This window comes from Larimichthys crocea, chromosome XXIII (genome assembly GCF_000972845.2).
Source record: "Larimichthys crocea isolate SSNF chromosome XXIII, L_crocea_2.0, whole genome shotgun sequence".
Lineage (NCBI taxonomy): Eukaryota > Metazoa > Chordata > Actinopteri > Sciaenidae > Larimichthys > Larimichthys crocea.
This window is the reverse complement of record NC_040033.1, coordinates 7,620,503-7,638,541: the sequence shown is the minus strand read 5'-3', so window position 1 is coordinate 7,638,541 and position 18,039 is coordinate 7,620,503. Positions and strand designations below refer to the sequence as shown.

Here is an 18,039-nt window from a genome sequence, read left to right as displayed (position 1 = left end):
TCTCATAACAAACGATAAGAAAAACAGCTGACGTGTCAAACGCCTCTTAACAACACAAAGAAAAAACTCTGCAAGTGGAAGATCCTAAATGAGAATACATGGGATACATTAACATCCCAAACTTTTTCACTGAAGTGGAATGTGTCCAAACTACTTCAGTGGCCTTACAGAAAGACTTATCGGTATTAAACCAGTGCATACAGTCGTTGATTTCAAGTAATTAAACAGTTAAAGCAGCTCCTCCAAACACACTTCAGCGATGGGTTGTCTCCAGAAACAGAAGGAGCTGAACTCCGGGCAGCTAAAGGTGACGTTGTGTTGTGAACTCCGTAAAGGAAAAACATGCTCCACAAGCTCACTCAGACGGCTGTATCTGTAAGACATAAACCAGCGATGGGAACAATAAACATTTGTCTGAGATGCAGCTCACAGACACAAACAATGACTCCACTGATACTCACGATGTTTTATTGCCTTTGGCTTGCTCGAGGATTAGCTCTCCTTTGGGATTCACTGTGAATATGTGACACACAGGCACGCCCACTTGTTTGTAGGCAAACACGTCCTTCAAACATCAGAAAAAAAGGATCATTTCAAAGTCACGGCATCTAACTGAACATCTAATTATACGTCTCTGCGGCCGGTAAATTCTATACTTTTCATAAAAATATAACCTGCTGTGATGATAACGTGAAGAAAAGGATGCGAGGAAATGTTACACTTACGCTCTCTCTGTTTCCAAAAGCCGCATAGAAGGGACTCATGTTTGGGAAAAACAGGTTCTTGATGTCGGTGAGGCATTCGATCTTGAACTTCTCAGGCTTTTTCTCTATGACCTCTCTAACAAGAGAAAGAAAAGATTACAGACCTGCTGGTGCTGGTGCTGCACACTCAAAATAAACTTTAGCTTCAGCTTGGTAAAGTTTTAAATCAGTGTAAATATACAAAACTTTTAATTTAATTTTCATGTAGAACTTTCAACAGTGTGGTTTTAGTATTATAGGAAGTTACAAAGAACTTTCGTTTTGTTGTTGTTGATTCTGGCAGCAGTGTTTCCGCCCCCTCGCTTCATTGATTTTGCAGGGAAATCGAACAAATCCAACCCAGGCATTAAGAATAACTGCACAGAAATATCCATTCTTTTCGCATGATGGCCTTGTTTGTTTATTCAGCTCATGAAGAGCACATTTTAATTCTAGCAAAGCAAACTGAACAGACATTTCTCCACTGATCTCCTCTGTAGTTTTCTTGCAGACTGGTACCTTTTAAAGCAGAGATCTGCTTAGATCAAATGTTTAGAGAGGGAGTCTTACCTGTGGAAGGCAGAGAAGAGGCTGCTGGGGGAGAGCATGAGGGGTCCTTGAGGCAGGAGAGTCCCCCTGTCGTTCACCCTGTGCAGATATCCTCGGGTCATATCAGCCATGCCGATCGCTCGGGCCGAACAGTACAGGAACTTGTAACCATTCCTGCAGCAGACAGATATTCATTGATGCGTTCAGTCTTTCACTTAAATGGAGCCACTTCACTGTCTGACATCTTTTAGTAATCTGTGTCTTACTCGTGCACGGAGTGGTAAAGCTTTGCAATTCCTTGATGAGTCCAGTCTTTCCCAAGCTGAGGCAAAATATGACCAAACACATCTGATCTGTGGGAAGAAGATTAGACTGAATGTAGGCCGTTAAACACAACATAATGAAAAGGTAGATGTTCAGACTCGTCTCGTACTTGGTGATGGTGCCGTCGATGTCCGAGATTATGACCTTGTCGTCCCAGTTCCACAGGTAGATGGTGCCCTCGCAGCGACATGTGCCCTGGTACTGAGTGGTTATGCTGAAGGTGACACCATTAGGCCCGTCTCTTAGCTTCAGGCTCGCCTGTGAGAGACACAAGATGAGTTCAGTTTCAAAATCGATCCGGCACAACCAGAGATATCTTCTTTTTCTTCTTCTTTTCTAAAACCTAATGCCTACATTACCCAAAATGCAACCCAACAGAGTTTCTGGCTGCACAAAATAAATCAAAAGCTTTCCTCTTCCCTCTTAGGCTGACCTTTTTCACTGCACTTCAGTGCTCTTAATCAGCAGCTTCATTCTTTGCCTAATTTTAGCCACACTACCAGTAACACTAGTCTTACTATCTGGTCAGACGACAGGCGGAGGGACTTCTTGTAGGAGTGACAAGGCGCCGGAGCAGGGCCTTCTGTCTGCACATGCTCAGTAGGTTTCAGAGCAGGTGCCACAGCGTTCAGCTCTTTAGTCTCGTCGTCGCTGGACCACTCTGCTGCTTTCTGTCTGTAGGAGAGAAACCACAACGTTAACATGATGGAAACTAGAACAACCTGCAATATTTTAGATATATCTGACAAAATAAGCATGATACACATGATATTAAGCCACATTTGATACTTGATAGTGTGATTCAGGGTCAACAAAAACCTGCAGAATCATTCAAAGCCACTAGAGGGCAGCAGACCTCATAGCTCTGCTTTGTTCAGCAGTAAACATACAGGATGTTTTTGTTTTTATGCAGTTTTAATAATCTCTAACACTAAAATCAACCTGATTCAAACGGCATGTAAAGGTCTCCTTATTTCTTAATGTTGAGTCATGAAACAGCAGCACTGCTCGCTGACTAACAGGCTAATCCAGCCTGTGTGGGACACGATGTTTACCCGACACTGTCGTGTTGTGTGAAGGGCAGAGCTTTGTTGCTGACTCACTGTGTTTCTGGGGCCTGGTGAAGGGCAGGGCTCTCGCTGGTTAGAGACTCCTGCCTCTCTAACTTTGCCTCTGATGACAACTGAACAGAGGAAGATAAGTTTAAAACCAATAAACAATGAAAGCTTCTTTACATAATAATGCAAAACATGGATGAAATGGTGAGTGACAACATTTGGGGAACCTGTCCTTCATTTGTTTAGACTCGTTTACAATGCAAACTACTGCAAACGGTATTCTGTCAACACATTCGGTACCTGCTTTACGCTGCTCTTTCTCCAGAACCACCAGCGTCCAGACTTTTTGGGCATTTTCTCCTTCACCCAGGCCTCCTCTGTAGCCTGCCATTCACATACATGATTCATGTATGAACAGACACACAGCAGCGACAGTATAAGATTAACTTGTATAACAAATACGTTATAATACCTTTGGTAAGTTCTTCTGAAAAGCCTGCATACAAAGTATCAGCGGCGCTGCCAGTGTCCAGTTGTAATACCTGTGGGAAAAAAGCTGTAATTTAGTTTTTAAGCTTTTGCACGTCATCAACGTCCAACCATTTTGTAAATCAGAAAGTGACTCACCTGTTTGCGATTCTAACCACCAGATTGGGATTATCGATTATTGCTGGATTCTCTGCAAATTCATTGTAGGTGATAATGTGCTCCATGAATTTATCTGGAATAAATGAAACATATAAAAAAACATGCAAGTGAGTCAAAAATGCAATGCAACCTCCTTATTTAAGGATGATAGTAACATGATTAATGTGCTAAGAGACAAATGTAAAAAATACTTTTACAACCTTTAACTTCAAATGACGACCCCTGACTAAGCAACATGATTTATGGAGATTTCATATTATATTCAAGGCATAACTAACCGTATAGAACAGCTGATAAAATATACAGTTAACCCAAATAGTGAACACAATAACTGCAGGAAGTTTCTGTAAAACGGTTCCTCCTTTCCTGTAAGCACTGCGTCAGAGATGAGTTTTCACTGAGCTTCTTTGAAACTTTTTTTTTTGTTACATTTTCAACAATCTTTAATACTTCACAGGTCTCTGTGACACTTGATCATTGTTCTGTTAGCTTCATGTTTGTAATGTAGGACGAGGCTGTTAAGCAGCTCAGAATATTCATTTAGTTTTCTTCACAGGAATGGATGAAATGCTGCAACGTAGGCCTAATGTATACACTATTTGTAAAAGTTTTCTTACGACCTTATCTAAGAAATAATGAAGACCCACAGTTTGTGAATCGGTGAATTAGATAAAAGATAAAAATTAAAGATTTGTACTTTAAGGTAAAAAAGTAAAACATGTAAAAATGCAAGGTGGAGGGCAAAGCAAAGGATTTAACAGACAGACAACAAATGAATCCTTTTCTATCATCTACAAAATAACCTCATAATATGCAGTGTGAGTAACAATTAGCTGCTGCTGAACTTTCCAAAACACTAAAAAGTGTTGCTGTAATTTGTAACTGTTACCTTTAGAGATCTCCGAGTTCTCACCAACACCTCCGCACAGCGACAGCGTGACGTCAGGGAGGTCGCCAACGGAGTCGGACAGGCACTCGGTGCCGCTGTCTGCTGCCGCGCTGCCGACAGACTGGGGCGACTGAGATCCAGAGCGCCTCCCCATCTCGACCCAGTGTTTAGGAACCTGCTCAGACTCACTGAAACACACACACACACACACACACAGCCCAGTTTCACACAGCAAGAATCGCTGAGTTGTATAAACAGCTGCAGCCATTTTTATTTCTTGCAAAGGAACTGCAGAGTAATGACAATCACATCTAATGTGGTCCTGTTTACAGCGAGGGCTGCAAACTCAGTATATTTGAGTTCAAATTGTGTTTGCACAGCACAAATATTAAACTGTCACATACTAAAAGTTGTACTAACTCCACTTCACTTCAGGTTCGTACCTTTTTGGGAAGTAACGGGCAACAACATCGGGTTCGAGAGCGTTCAGGTCATCCAGGTAAATATCTTCAGGCCCCTGATGTTGACTCCTCTTCCTCACACCTTCATGAAAGCAAGATACGAGATGTCAACCGGAAGTCTTTTTTTATGTGCATGTGAATGCGGAGCAGCCACAGACAGAGTGTGAAGTCTAGGCCCAAACAGAAACCACATCCTTCCTGTTAACCTCCACTTACATTTAGCTGTAGAGTACCTTCTGTACTCTATCTGGAGTTTTACTTTCCCACGTTAATAAAGATGCAGAACAGAAATAAGACTTTCATTTCACACATTTAGTTCAGTTAACACATTTTCAGAGTGAGTTATAAAAGAAGTCACGTTACCTCTCCTCTTGATGGGGGAGTCGGTAGGTTTCGAGGAGTCTCCTGCCATGTTACCGCTCCCACTGGCAGCCGAGCCGCTGTCCCTGCGGCTGGGCGGTGAAGACGTCCACCTCTTGTGCATGGGTTTTGTGCCGAGATCAGAGTTAGTGGGACATGGTTCGGAGGTAAACCTGCTAGAGATTATATTTGAAAGGTCTGGCTCTGGCTTGATAATGTTTGCACTGTGTGATGAAGCTTCGGGGGGTTGTGGTTTGCAGCTGCACAGGTCGACTTTGATGGTCCGGGGCTCTGGTTTTACAATACTGCAAACAGGATCTGTGCTTCTCTCTCCTTCCCTCGACTCTTCCTCCATGGCTTCTGTGCTCAAGATCACCCTGAAATGTGTGTTCTCAGAGGGAGTGATGGTCAAAGTCTTTGGCTCGGATTTGTCCTTTTTATTGACCTGGATGTGAGAAAGAACAGCACAATCAGAAATTAGGACACGAAGTAGACTTGCAATTCCACCCCACAGGTTCCTCCCTTGTTATAAAGTTTAGACTAGATTTGTACAAGTCTAGACCTGAACCTCACCCTGGTGGATTCTGGAAACTCTCCCCAGGTCCACTGCATGTGGGCCTCGGCCCTGAGCATGTTCTGTCCAGGCTTCACCATCAGCTCAGAGTCGCTCTTGGGCGACGTGGGCCCGGACATCTCCCTGCTGTAAACAAACATTTCCATTGAGTCACTCTGTTTTGATGAAATGGAAATTTTGTCTCATTGTTTGTCTCTGTTTGTATGAACGATATAAATATTCACAGGGCCCATACGTAGTGCAAGGCGACCAGTCTCCATCAGAGAAAGGGTAGCTGTCCCATTCGAGGGCGGTGAGGGGGGACTGTTGCCTGTGGTCCATGTTGTCTTTCATCATGGAGAGCGAAGACGTCCTGGAGACAGGAAACAGATAAATTAACAGACGGTTTACAGCAAACAACACTGAGCTTTCAAACTGAGTATTTACCGTCCGTTGTACGTGTTATGCTCTTCATCTGAGCTGAGCTCGCACAGCTCGACTTCCCCGCCTGCAGGTGTAGTTTGCTCCTCCTTGCGTGGCTCGGCTTTGTGCTTCCTCCTGCGTCTCTTCCTCTTCTTTACAGCCGTGGTGGTGGAGCAGGTTTGCAGGTTTCCAGAGGTCGGGTCTTCTGGACTCAGAGGCTGAATGTTCTCTGTCACAGCTCCCGCACATCTGGCCTCTCTGCTCCTGAAAAGAGCCTCTTCTGTGGGGATGGGTGAAGTCAGCAGGTGGGCCGGGACGATCTCCTGTGAAGGGGTAAAAGAAAGAAATCCATCTACAGCCATGCTTTGAGCTAAATTCTAACTTGCATGTTGATGTTATACAGGTATATATACAGCAGAGGATGAGGGGAATGCCCTTGGAGAAACTCACGTTGTGCTGTTCTGTCTCCTGGACAAAAAAGGCCTCTCCGTTGTCTCCGAGCTTCATGTGTAGCTCCACAGGTTCCCCATTGATTTCTATGTCAATCTGCAGAGTCAAACAAACACACTGCTGTAGGAAGCACTCAAAGCTTTACTGTGTACAATAGTTCACCGTGCTCTCCTCAGGTTTTAGCGTTAACCCCAGTAAGAGTCAGTAAAGCTATAAGAAGAACTGTGCCACAGATTTACCTGCAGATTTACAGTTAAGCCAGAGAAAGAAACAAAGAGCGGTTTGTATGAAGGCTTGCTGTTTGCAGCATGAGCCACGAGTTTCTGTGTATCAAACAGACTCAAAACTGGGCCGCCTGGGTGGAACTAGATTGTTAAACGTGAACATTTTTTTAAATGATCGAGGTTAAAAATAAACTCAAATCTATTGAAAGTCTCTGCAAGATGCTGACATTTGATATGACGTCCAGATCAGATTTTTTCCTGCTCTGTTTCTCAGCAGTGACAGAGATGCTTTTAACCCACATGCTTTACATAATCACTGAAACGGTCTCTGTCAACAACAGACTACTTCCTGCGCTGTCTCGCTCTCACGTAAGCATGTAAAAGATGAGGCTTTCCTGTAAGACACATTTTTTGTTTTTTTGAATGGGGATGAATTTCCAAGTTGGGAATAAGAGGCTTGATTGAGCTTTAGTCTGTGAATCCCACCTCAGTCGTCAGCTGACGACTACGCAGTGTCTATAAATAGAGAGGAAGGGCAAGAGAGGCAGAGAGTGGGTTGGATGGTAATGTTCAGAGAGCTTCAGAGGGAAGGAAAAGAAGAAGAGGGGAGAGGAAGAATAAAAAATCGATTGTGCAGCTCAGTCACAGCACTGGAAAGGCTGGTTCAAGCTGCACATTTATCCCACGTTAGAGTTTTAAATGCTGGAGGAGGGGATATAACAACATGCTGCTACTTCAACTAAGCATAGGAGTTGAATAGAAATGTTTGCCTTGGAACAAATACAAACTTTCCCACTATCCTCACCACTTTCTCCCTGGATCGCAGCACTCCCAGTTTTCCGAAGCGGACGTGGAACGGGGAGCACTGGAACGTCCCATCAGGCTGTCGCACCACGATCACGTCGATGCAGCCTGACAGAGTGGCCTGATTGATCCCCTTATACAGCTCCTTTACTGTCACCAGCACCTGGCCCGCCAGCTGCCCCACGTAGTTCATGGTGTCCACCTGTCAGCGAAAACATACAGAATATATGTAACAACCTACAAACACCAGAATTAACCAGCAGAATGAAACCACGCACTAGTTTTTTTTTTACTAGGCCAGTGTCCTGGTATTAAAGCTCCTGTTGTTCAGAATAGTCTGCAAAGTGAAATGCAAGCTGGTCCCTAAACACAGCGGCTGTGTCCCATTTTCCTCAAAAGAGTCCTGAGCTGATCAGGACTTAATCAGGCGACCCTGAATGCAGTGACAAGGCTGCTGCAGACCAGAGCAGAGCCTGGACAGTTTGTGTTTCTGGCACCACGAGGAACACTGGGTCATAATTAGTCCAATTCAGGTCAGCCAACTACTCTAGCTCTTTTTAAACTTTCTTATTAATGTATGTGGTTTGCAGTTTGGAGGTCATATGAGCATTTTACAGCAACATTATATAACTGTTCTACCTCACAGTAACTTTCACTTTCATTTTGATGCTACACTGATGTCTAATCAGGTCAACGGTGCCTCTGACACTCTCTGCAACCTGTACATCTCTTTCTGCACTACTACGACTTGAGTGAAGTGCGTAATGCTATAAGGCAGCACTGGCAACATCCAGCTAACGGGAAAGGAAGAAAACAGGCCTTATGTTGCAAAGCCACAATATTTTTTGTACCTGTTTAATTTAAATCAGTTAACAGATGCTAAGTTGATGCATCAACAAACATTAAACCCGTCTAGAAAAGTACATTTGCACACAGAGGGAGATCTCATCCTGTCATGAAGACGAGCTGATACCCTTTTATCATTATCGCTCTCTGTTTTCAGTCGTTCACTCATTCCTGAACACGTCCTCATGAAAACACACTTTTAAAAATGTGACCAAACTAGTTAAACACCAAGGAAATCCCCAAAAGACAAAGATTTGTGTGTCTGAGGAACTGATCTGTGAGTCTACAGTAGGTTGAGTGGTTTTAAAACACATCTGTACATCTTGTGTCAACCACACAACGCCACTTCACTTTCACACTTTCATTTTGAGACTGAGATCATTGATAAAACTTAACGAGTGTTTCAGTTTGTAGGACATTACGGTAACTAAATCTGAGCTGAGCTGACTTTGAAACCATTCAGCCACCAACTAAACTATAATGCACTTAAGTGGTGGTAGTAAAAACACATAAACATTCTGCACATACTGTATCAGTCCAGGCTGGATTAGGCTGCCCCAGTTAGTCTCTTAAGACTCTGCAGTTGATCCAGAATGTAGCATGTTCACTGACCTGAACCAGGGAAAGAAGTCATGTTTCTCTCATTTTAACTTCTTTGCATAACAGAATTTGAAATCTTCATGTTTATAACACCATGCTGTCAGACTGAATGCTTCCTTGTGGTTCCTGTAGTCTCCAAAAGTAGGTTGGGAACCAGAGGCTTCAGCTATCAAGCTCCTCTCCTGTGGAACCAGCTCCCAGTTCTGGTTCTGGATTCAGACACCCTCTCCACATTTAAGATAGATCAGGTGCTGAACCATCGCTTAGTGATGCTGCTACAGGCCTGCTGGGCCGGTTTGATGATGCACTGAGCTCTTCTCTCCATCTGAACACATTAATGTCCTGTTAATGCGTGTTAGTAACTGAGCTTCTTCTATGAGTTTCTGTTTGTTCTCGTCTCGCAGGGGTTCTGATGGATTATGGCTACACCGAGATCAGCGACTGTTGATTGCAGCTTCTGCTGCTGACTTTATGGAAATATTCTGTATTCTGTGTGAATACAATATAATTTAATTCATTTATCCATGTGATTATTCTTTATCAGTCACACCCAATAGAAAGGTAATCTACAGGTGTTAATTTTAGGTTAGGGTTAGAGACAGACTCTAAAAATCGGGTTAAAGATGAAGTCAGCTTTCCTTTTAAATGAACTCTAACAGAGCCCCAAATTAATAATGAAAAACATCACTCACTCTGCATATTCAAATGGACGTCTAACCAGCACCCCAACTCACCAGAGACCAAGAGGACCTCAGGTGCAGCCGCCGGTCCTGCTGCTCTACATTAAACCTTCCTGAGAGCTCCATGTCACCCCAACAGGACCGAGGCTGAGCTAAGGCCTCCTCATCCGCCAACCTGCTCCTGGTCTGTGCCATGCACCACAGCTCCTACATCCTGTCTAACCACTCTGGTTGAGCACAAACTCTCTGAGGGAAAATTACCCCAAAGCTTGAACCATGAAACGGTTACATAACCTCTTAGCACCAGCAACCCGTGACTGCCAACCTGTGCTCTAAAAGTCTCAACAGAGAGAACAGCTTGAGGGAACATTTTAATCTATGAATTATTTATTTGACTAATAGATGACTAATCATCCACTCTATGATGAGAAAAACAAAGACAGAGTCACAGCCACAGCTGCATTTTAGTGTATGTCAGTGTATGACTGACCATATTGGCACGGTAATGCCTCTAAGCATGCTGTAGTCTGTTAGCATTAATCTCAGCTGAGGTGCAGGAATTTGGTCAGCTGTTTTTAGAGGTCACAAACTAAACTCCATAAAAAGTCAGTGGATCACTAAAGACTTTAGGATTGAATGTCTATAGAGCAATGCTAGTGGCTCTCTTTTGGATAAATGCTACTAAGCAATAGCACAGCTGAAGCTGATAGGACTGTTGAGTTTTGCACTTATATGGGTCATCCTGAGGGGAACATGAATGTCTAAACTACATTTTTAAAAAGGGATAGTTCAGGTTACAAGGTTACAGGTTTTAAGGTTATAAGGTGCTTATTCATAATCAGTTATCAGCAGGCTTGACCCAAGTTTGGAGAAGCAGCACAGAAGATAAACGATGCACTAATGTGGACAATTCGGCAGCAAAACGTATTTTAGCCACTTGAAAATAAAAAATACATAAACAAATATCAATACCAGTGTAAGCATACACTATATTTAGAGAATTTATACCGCTTTAGTCAGATAACCTGTTTATATTGCTCAAAGCCACCAGACCTCACTGACAATTTTACCTCACAGAGTACAGGAGTAACTGGTCCACCACGGCCTGAAGGCAAACTGGCCAATCTCTGCTGTAGGTAATACACTTTAGATAAGTACCTTATACAATCCCACTTCTATGTATCCAAACTAACACTTTAAGATAATTGATCTAATAGTTGACTTTCACTCAAGGCGCTCAAGGAAAATTCAGGTTTTAGCTCCAAAGTTACGGTACATCTTCCTGGGAGCACGAATGTCTGCACAAAATGTTCCAAACCATCAAGTACATGTTGGGATATTTCTCTGGATACAGTAACTGAAAACTTTGGCCTGCTGTTGGCAAGAAGGGTCAGGGGATCAGGTCTGTAGGCTTCATCTTCTGGAGGCCATGAATATCTGAACAAAATGTCAACCCATCCAATAGCTGGTCAGTTATTTCAGTCTTGCCCAAAGCTGTAACTGACTGAACTAATACAAACTAACAAAATAACAAAAGTCACCATCCAGCATCCAGGCAGTGTACATATTGTGGCACCAGTTGATAATAGTACAGTGTGCCCATGCACTGTGCTGCGGCTTTATCCAGCACAGAACATTGTATAGACAAAGTGCAGCGCTCATTTAATGGACAAAGCAGAAGTGTCTAGATGAGAGTCATCAGCCGTGATAGCAACGCTGCACAACCAGAACTCTCTGGTGAGCTGACTGCACAGTCTGCGTGATCTACACACCTCACCACATTTAGTAAGAGCCTCAACTCCCACAGCACGTCACACAGACCGCTCTGCTGCAACACTTGAACTGAGATGTAGCAGTGTGGTGATGTGGGCGGCCTTGAAAATAAAAGTTCAAATAGCGTTTGTTCATTAATCAGTATTAGTGTTTATGTATAGACTTTTATATTTGGCAAAACATTCTCAGCTGAAGGTGCACTTATCACTTTTCATCATCAGCTGAGCGGTCAAGTTCATTTTTTTAAAGGATCAGTGTGTAGGTTTTAGTGGCATCTAACAGTATAGCTGCAGGTTGCAACCCCCTCTAGTCACTCTCCCTTTCCAAACGGGAAGAGGATACTACAGTGGCCATGAAATGCTACTGTAGAGACATTGCGGGTCAACATGGTTCACTCATGGCTCATTTTAAGGTTACAAAAACACAATGATTCTTATTTTCAGGTCATTATACACTAATATAAACATAGCTATGCATATTATATTTAATTTTTTGTCATCTTCTGTAAATAAAGCCACCTAAATGTTACCATGGAGTCCTAAAAACCTGATAATTATGTTAAGTTTGAATATTTACAGTCCGAAACTCAAAAGTTCTCTTCACAATCACGGAAGAAAATAAATAAATATCAGCAAAAATGCTGATAATCAAACATTTTTTTATGCAAAACTGTATTGTCAACTGTCTAATACATTAATCAGCTGTTTCAGCTCTAGATTGTTTTGTCAGCAACTACATTTCTGAAGTCATGAAACAACAAAAGAAGGAAACAAAACCAAAAGTGACAACACGCAGATGTTCTTCCTCCGCTTTGTTTTTCAGCCCTTTACAGCCTCATATTAAGACAATAAGCGGTCTCCATGGATACAGTGCAATTAGAATAAAGTTAACCAACCTCCTAAACCTTTGTTTTTTTTTTATTATTGGTAATATTTTGTGTGCTACCTAAGAAAATGCCCCAGTATTCGATGATACAAATCCAGCACAGCCAGTTCTCATCCACGACACACTGAGGGAACCTTAAGAGGTGTTAATCCTGTTTACAAGATTAGCACAAATCTAGCTTTCCCTGTCCCTGCACGTATGTCCTGCTTGCTACATCCAAGTGTACAACGTGAGTCTGCGTCATCCAGTTGTTGTTTTGATCACTGACTCTGCAGGTTTTTATTCCAAACCACCAGTTATCAGTTCCTGATTAATCAAATCATATTTGAAGATCACTAAACGCATCTGTTTGGCATATTGATTTCAAAATCTAAATGATTTCAGCACGATATGTGACAATATCTTGGTGCTGGTATGTGTGGCAGATATGATCTCTGTCAAAAGATATGTTATTAATGTAAATACCTTCACATTCACTGGTTGTTTAGCTATATTTCAGACTTTAAGAAGGAAAAAACATAAGCAAAATCTTAATTTGTCTTCTTTGGCTTCAGTTCCTGGTTCTCTGTTGCTATTTTGGTGCTGTCAAAGCATTTTATAAACCATTTTTTAAGATGCTATATAAATGATGTTCTCATTATTATTAAAAACAACAGTGTTACTATAGCCTGAATCTCAGTAAACAGCCTGCTGGCTCTCATATCACATTTAAGAGCCACAGTACAGTGATATATCTTAACTCAGGGTCCTTATCTCTGTTTGAGGGTTAGATAAAACCTTCATACTATTAACCACAGAGTTCAATATCATAAAAAACAAGTCCATCTGCTTCATAATGTTCATGATATAGACAGGGAATGGAGTCCAATGTGCACAAAAGCACCTGTAGATGTTGTCAAGTCATCCTGTATCGTCTTAAAAACCCATGAGGCGTTCAGGGACACACAGCTGCGGGGGGGTAATTTGACATCAGAGACATTTAGGAGGATTTTATAAATAGAAACAACGTGTCGTACATTAGCAAATAACATAGATATGTATAATACAACACTTAAAAATATATATTCAGTAGGAGTTACAACCAAGCCGCTAAATGACTCCCCAGGAAGGTTTCAAGGACTCCGATACCGGTGTTTTTACAGCACAGAGGAGCGGCACTAACCCGCATTAGTATTTACTCTGTCTACTTTTATTATCCTAAGTGTGACATGGCGGTACTGAGGAGAAGAGCCGGTTAAATCATCCTTACCTGCTGCAGTGGAGGCTCACCGGCGGCAGTCGCACCTCGGCAGCTCGACGAGTCTCTGCGGCTGAGCCGGACACGCCACGTGACCCTGCAGCGCGCAGGCTGCACGTGATGACAGCGCAGGAGGAGGACATATGATGAGGTTAATTATCAGGGTTAATTATTAGACATTTAAGGAGGGATGTCGGGGTTTTTCTTGCACTACTAACCTCTAAAAGTATCTGTAATGACGCTTAAATTGATTTAAATTATGGGATTTTTTCATTTTCTGCAGATTTATACTTGTATATTACATTTCAGGGGGTTTGTCACAGTTGGCTCTATGTACAATCATACGACAGAAATGGAATATAATATGCATATCTATGTTTTCATTAGTGTATAATCACCTGAAAATAAGAATCATAATGAGTTTGTTTGTTTTTTGTTTCGTTCTTAGAATGAAACCTTTATCTACAAGGACCCTCTCACACATGTGGCATGTTGAACTTCCATGACCGACAAACTAAACACTGCCACTAAAAGGATTTTCTAGGAAGGAGAGACTGACATGAGGGGGTTGAAATCAAATTAAATCAAATCAGATTTTATTTGTATAGCCCAAAGTCACAAAGTACATTTGCCTCAGAGGGCTTTACAATCTGTACAGGGAGTGACACCCTCTGTCCTTAGACCCTCAGTTCAAGTGAGGAAAAAATTTGCCCACAAAAAACTTTTAACAGGGAGAAAATGTGGAAGAAATCAGCAACTACACAGGAGGTGATTTCTACATACTGGTCTTAAAATATAAATATACATTTCTATTGATGCTTTGCAAAAACTGGGACATTTTCACTAGTGTAAAAAGTGTATTTCATATATTACATCTTAGATGGTGTACATTTATTAGTAATATTAAGAAGGACTGTAATGTCTGAGGTGTGAAATATGCTGTTTTGGAGGATGAACATATATTTAATGTTTTGTAGAATGACTCTACAGTTGTTCCAACTGTTGTATTACTGATGGACTGACTTTATATTTTGGATAACATATATTATTGTACCATCAGAAATATATTTTAAGTTTTTTTATTGGATCAGATTTGATCCAAGGCGGATGCAATACAACATGCTCATTGTTTATGCAGCAAATTAATATCACAGTGAAGAAATTCAGTTTCCAGTCTCTCCATGTGGAGGTCAGAGGTCACGATCATATACAGAGCAGCAGGCCTCTTTCACCCCAAGTATTTCTCATGTTTGCTTTCTTCTCTCCAACAAGTGAGCACCTCACCCTTGTAAAATTGAGTCTTGAGTCTATATATTAACAAATGTGACCATTTAAATCAATAGATATGTATATCAGCATCCTTTATTCAAGCAAATATGATGAAAAAGATACACAGAGTAGACAAAATATCCAAATCAAATGCAGGCAAACCATAAAAACAGTGGTCTGTGAAGTGTTGTCATGAATACAAGATATAAAACAAAAGTTATTCTATTGCACAAATGTGGAATATTCTCAACACAAGAGCAAAAGCAACATCAAATTTAAAATAAATCATCAATCATATTAAAAGCCCACATCACACTTGTAGCATATGCACGTAAATGCGAGTATACTCGTTATTTTTCTTCACTGGGTTCACTCTGTGTTTTTGGCTCCTCCACTGCCGCTGCAGGCTGCTCGGGAGCATCCGATTGGACGGAGGTCACCGTCTGCTCAGCCTCTTCTTTTGCATCTTCTTTTTGTTCTGGGTCTGAAGCTTTGGGTTCTGCTGCGACCTTTTCTTTATCTTCCTGCACTTCAGACTCCTCGTTGCCTTCGATCTTTTCCATTAGGAGAGTCTTAGTTACAGATTCTGCAAGAGATCAATCATTAGCAAACATTTCATCTGACTCATGACGAATGACTAACAGACGTGTTTCATTTCAGCCCTCTCACCCTTTCGCTTCTCCTTTTTTGTTCCAGTGACGGGACTTTTCATCTTTTCCGTTGGGGTATTTGGGCCATATACGACATTTCCCTCTGCGTCAGTCCAATATGAAGTCACACCCAAGTCAGGTGTTCCCTCTGTAATCTCAAGCTGAAAGGAGAATAACTCGAGTTAATGCTTTAATCAGAATTAACACACCATTCAAAGAATGATGTCTACTACTTACCGAGGAGGTTCAATGAGCTCAGAAAGTTATCCAGATAATTAATCTATCCAAACCCGTATTCCCTTCATTTTATAACCCATTTCTTGGGATGCATTATATCTAATAATTCAACTGATTTCTGCCTGAAACACAAGGAAGGGTGTCGCTCCATTTTAAGTAAAATGATCTGACTCTTCAACCAGTTTAAACCAGCGTTTCCCAAATTAGAAAATTAGGCGCATCATATAATGGATGCTGTTAAGTGGGCTGGTTTTAGCCCACTTTCTAATAGGTCAATCTATTCTGTTTAAAATTATATGTAATTAAGCCATAGATACATCCCTTATGACTTACAGACATACAGTCCTGCTCAGCATGAAACTACATCCAGGAGACGACAGGAGCAGCTTAGCTTAGCATAATGACTGTAAGCAGTGGGAAACAGCTAGCCTGGCTCTGTCCAAAGAGGGAGAAACCTGCCTGTGTGTACTATTTGTTTAATCTGTACAGAAATGTGAGATCATGTGCTGGACTGTGACTTCCAATCGTCTAAAGCAGAAGTACTCATGTGATAAAACTAATGAGTAAAGTGATTTATAACCTATATTTCTACTATATGACAATACCATTGGGTGCTGGTGACCAGACAACAAGGGGAAACAGCACTCAGGTGATTACACTCAGGTGAGCTTGATTTCGTTCGCTCTGTTTGTGTTTTTTTTTTCTTCCAGAGCTTCGTCAATCAAGCCCACCATGGTTATTACGGTAGAAAGAGAGGGGTTGTCTCCATGCTGGTGGCTGATCTTCGAGCAGTCCACGTCTACAGACATTGTGACTGGGAGTGGAAAAAAAGGGAAACTGAAACAACAAGGTGAATAGTGAAAGGGTTGGAAAGGTTCAAACTAAACGTGAGGCAACTCAAAGAGGAAGAGGAGGAGGAAGTGGGGAAGTACATGCTTTGTTTTTATTAGTGTCCTCAAGAAACAGGGGAATAGGAAGTGATGCAACAATAACTAACAGTCTTCATTACAGTGGCATCGTTATCATCATAATCACAAATAACGAGGCATCGTAATCATTAATGATGGACTGTGAAGGGAGTGTCATAACAGTGGTGAATAACAACAGTGACAGTGGGCAAACATACAGTGTTCGGTACAGACAGGGAGACAGTGGAAGTGATGTTTGAATAACAAAACAGGACTAAATGTAAAATCTGGTGAAATGGCACATTACAGTAAAGATCATGTTTTAACCCATTTGCACCATATTGTGTTTACTTCTACTAGTTTTAATTTAGTCTGAGGAGCATCATTAGGGTATCATAGCTTGTCGTTGGGGTCCAAGTTATGTTTAAAAAGACAAGACAAGACAGCTTGCATATCCACTATGTGGTATTTCTTCACGCTTGTCACGGATGCTATCATTGCTATCATCGGATGCATTGGCTCAACCTTTGCTCTTGTGAAAACAGTTTGAAAATACGAACAAGAAGCAAACTAAGTCAAGCAGAAACAGCACTAACTAGCCAAAGCTGATAAAGTCTAGAAAATTAGAAGCCTGCCTTTGTCTACGGCTGTCTGAAATATAGAAGCCAAATTTAAATATATCTGCTACTAAAGCTTGACAGGTGCAAAAACTGCCACCAACAACTAAGCGAGATGTGAAAGTTGTTGCATAACGCCACCGTGTCTTTGTCAAGGTTACGTCATTGTTACTCCGTAATTCAACGGAAATTGCAGAGGCTAGAAACTCTGATGTTCTAGATTCCCATCACAACTGAAGACTTAAGCAACACTGATTTTTAAAAAAAAAGAAGATTTATCACTAGTATGTCTTAAGTCTCTGCAAAAGCTTTCAATGTGATACTATATAAATAACTGCCTAAAATACAGGAATAATTCAGGGATCAGTCAAACATAACTGCCTAAAATACAGGAATAATTCAGGGATCAGTCAAACATTATTGAGTGTTTTTGTACCTGGTTGGCAGTAAAGTATGCATAATATGTAGCAAATGGGATAAAACATGTATAAACACTCAAAGACATTCCACACTGACTTTCTTTTCTATGACTTAGCGTTGCATCCTATCAACATGTCAAACTGTTATCTTCGGCTTTTCGTCAAGTAATGTTTCAGTTTTTTTCTTCTAAAGCAAACACAGGAAAAGAATTTGCAAAAGCTAAAATTGCACCAGTGACATGATGTCACAAATACCCTTTTTAATGTTCAGTTAGATTTGTTGTTCTTGTTTATTTTAAGTGACAAATCATAACCACACTCTGGATTTCTCTCTGAACTGTTGGACATTTCATTTCAGATTCAGCACCTCTAGAGTTTATATTCTACACAAAACATCGAACACATCCTCAAACCTTTTTCTTTTTTTCTTCC

At 41.3% G+C, this 18,039-nt stretch overlaps 1 protein-coding gene and 1 long non-coding RNA gene across 3 annotated transcripts; both read right to left on the bottom strand.

Annotated features, from left to right (window-relative positions):
* Nucleotides 1–39: 39 nt before the first annotated feature.
* LOC104925299 (phosphatidate phosphatase LPIN2) lies at nt 40–13,649 on the bottom strand. Of its 2 annotated transcripts, none has more exons than XM_019271635.2 (20): nt 13,520–13,649; nt 7,488–7,688; nt 6,459–6,554; nt 6,033–6,331; nt 5,842–5,958; nt 5,606–5,732; nt 5,036–5,477; nt 4,655–4,754; nt 4,212–4,399; nt 3,302–3,395; nt 3,147–3,216; nt 2,975–3,058; nt 2,720–2,799; nt 2,135–2,291; nt 1,726–1,874; nt 1,559–1,645; nt 1,314–1,466; nt 726–840; nt 462–565; nt 40–373 (listed from the first exon to the last, which is right to left on the bottom strand). In XM_019271635.2, exons 2-20 carry the CDS (start codon nt 7,677–7,679, stop codon nt 229–231), a joined length of 2,799 nt encoding a protein of 932 aa, XP_019127180.1. In that variant the 5' UTR covers nt 7,680–7,688; nt 13,520–13,649; the 3' UTR covers nt 40–228. The 2 variants fall into 2 exon arrangements, with proteins under 2 accessions (XP_019127180.1, XP_027129891.1); XM_027274090.1 differs by having other exon boundaries at nt 5,606–5,729; nt 13,520–13,626.
* Nucleotides 13,650–14,851: 1,202 nt separating this feature from the next.
* Nucleotides 14,852–16,008, bottom strand: LOC113744459 (uncharacterized). Its single transcript, XR_003461551.1, has 2 exons — nt 15,446–16,008; nt 14,852–15,362 (listed from the first exon to the last, which is right to left on the bottom strand). It is a non-coding gene; the product is annotated as an uncharacterized LOC113744459 (long non-coding RNA).
* Between the last annotated feature and the right edge of the window lie 2,031 nt (nt 16,009–18,039).

Bases quoted from the DNA above. Each gene is read 5' to 3' on its own strand.
- LOC104925299 (XM_019271635.2), bottom strand. From the start codon at position 7,679: ATGAACTACGTGGGGCAGCTGGCGGGCCAGGTGCTGGTGACAGTAAAG. The intron at 6,555-7,487 runs GTGAGGATAGTG...TTGACTCTGCAG, and splicing joins TGCGATCCAGGGAGAAAGTG to ATTGACATAGAAATCAATGG. The intron at 5,478-5,605 runs GTGAGGTTCAGG...TCTCACATCCAG, and splicing joins AGTTTCCAGAATCCACCAGG to GTCAATAAAAAGGACAAATC.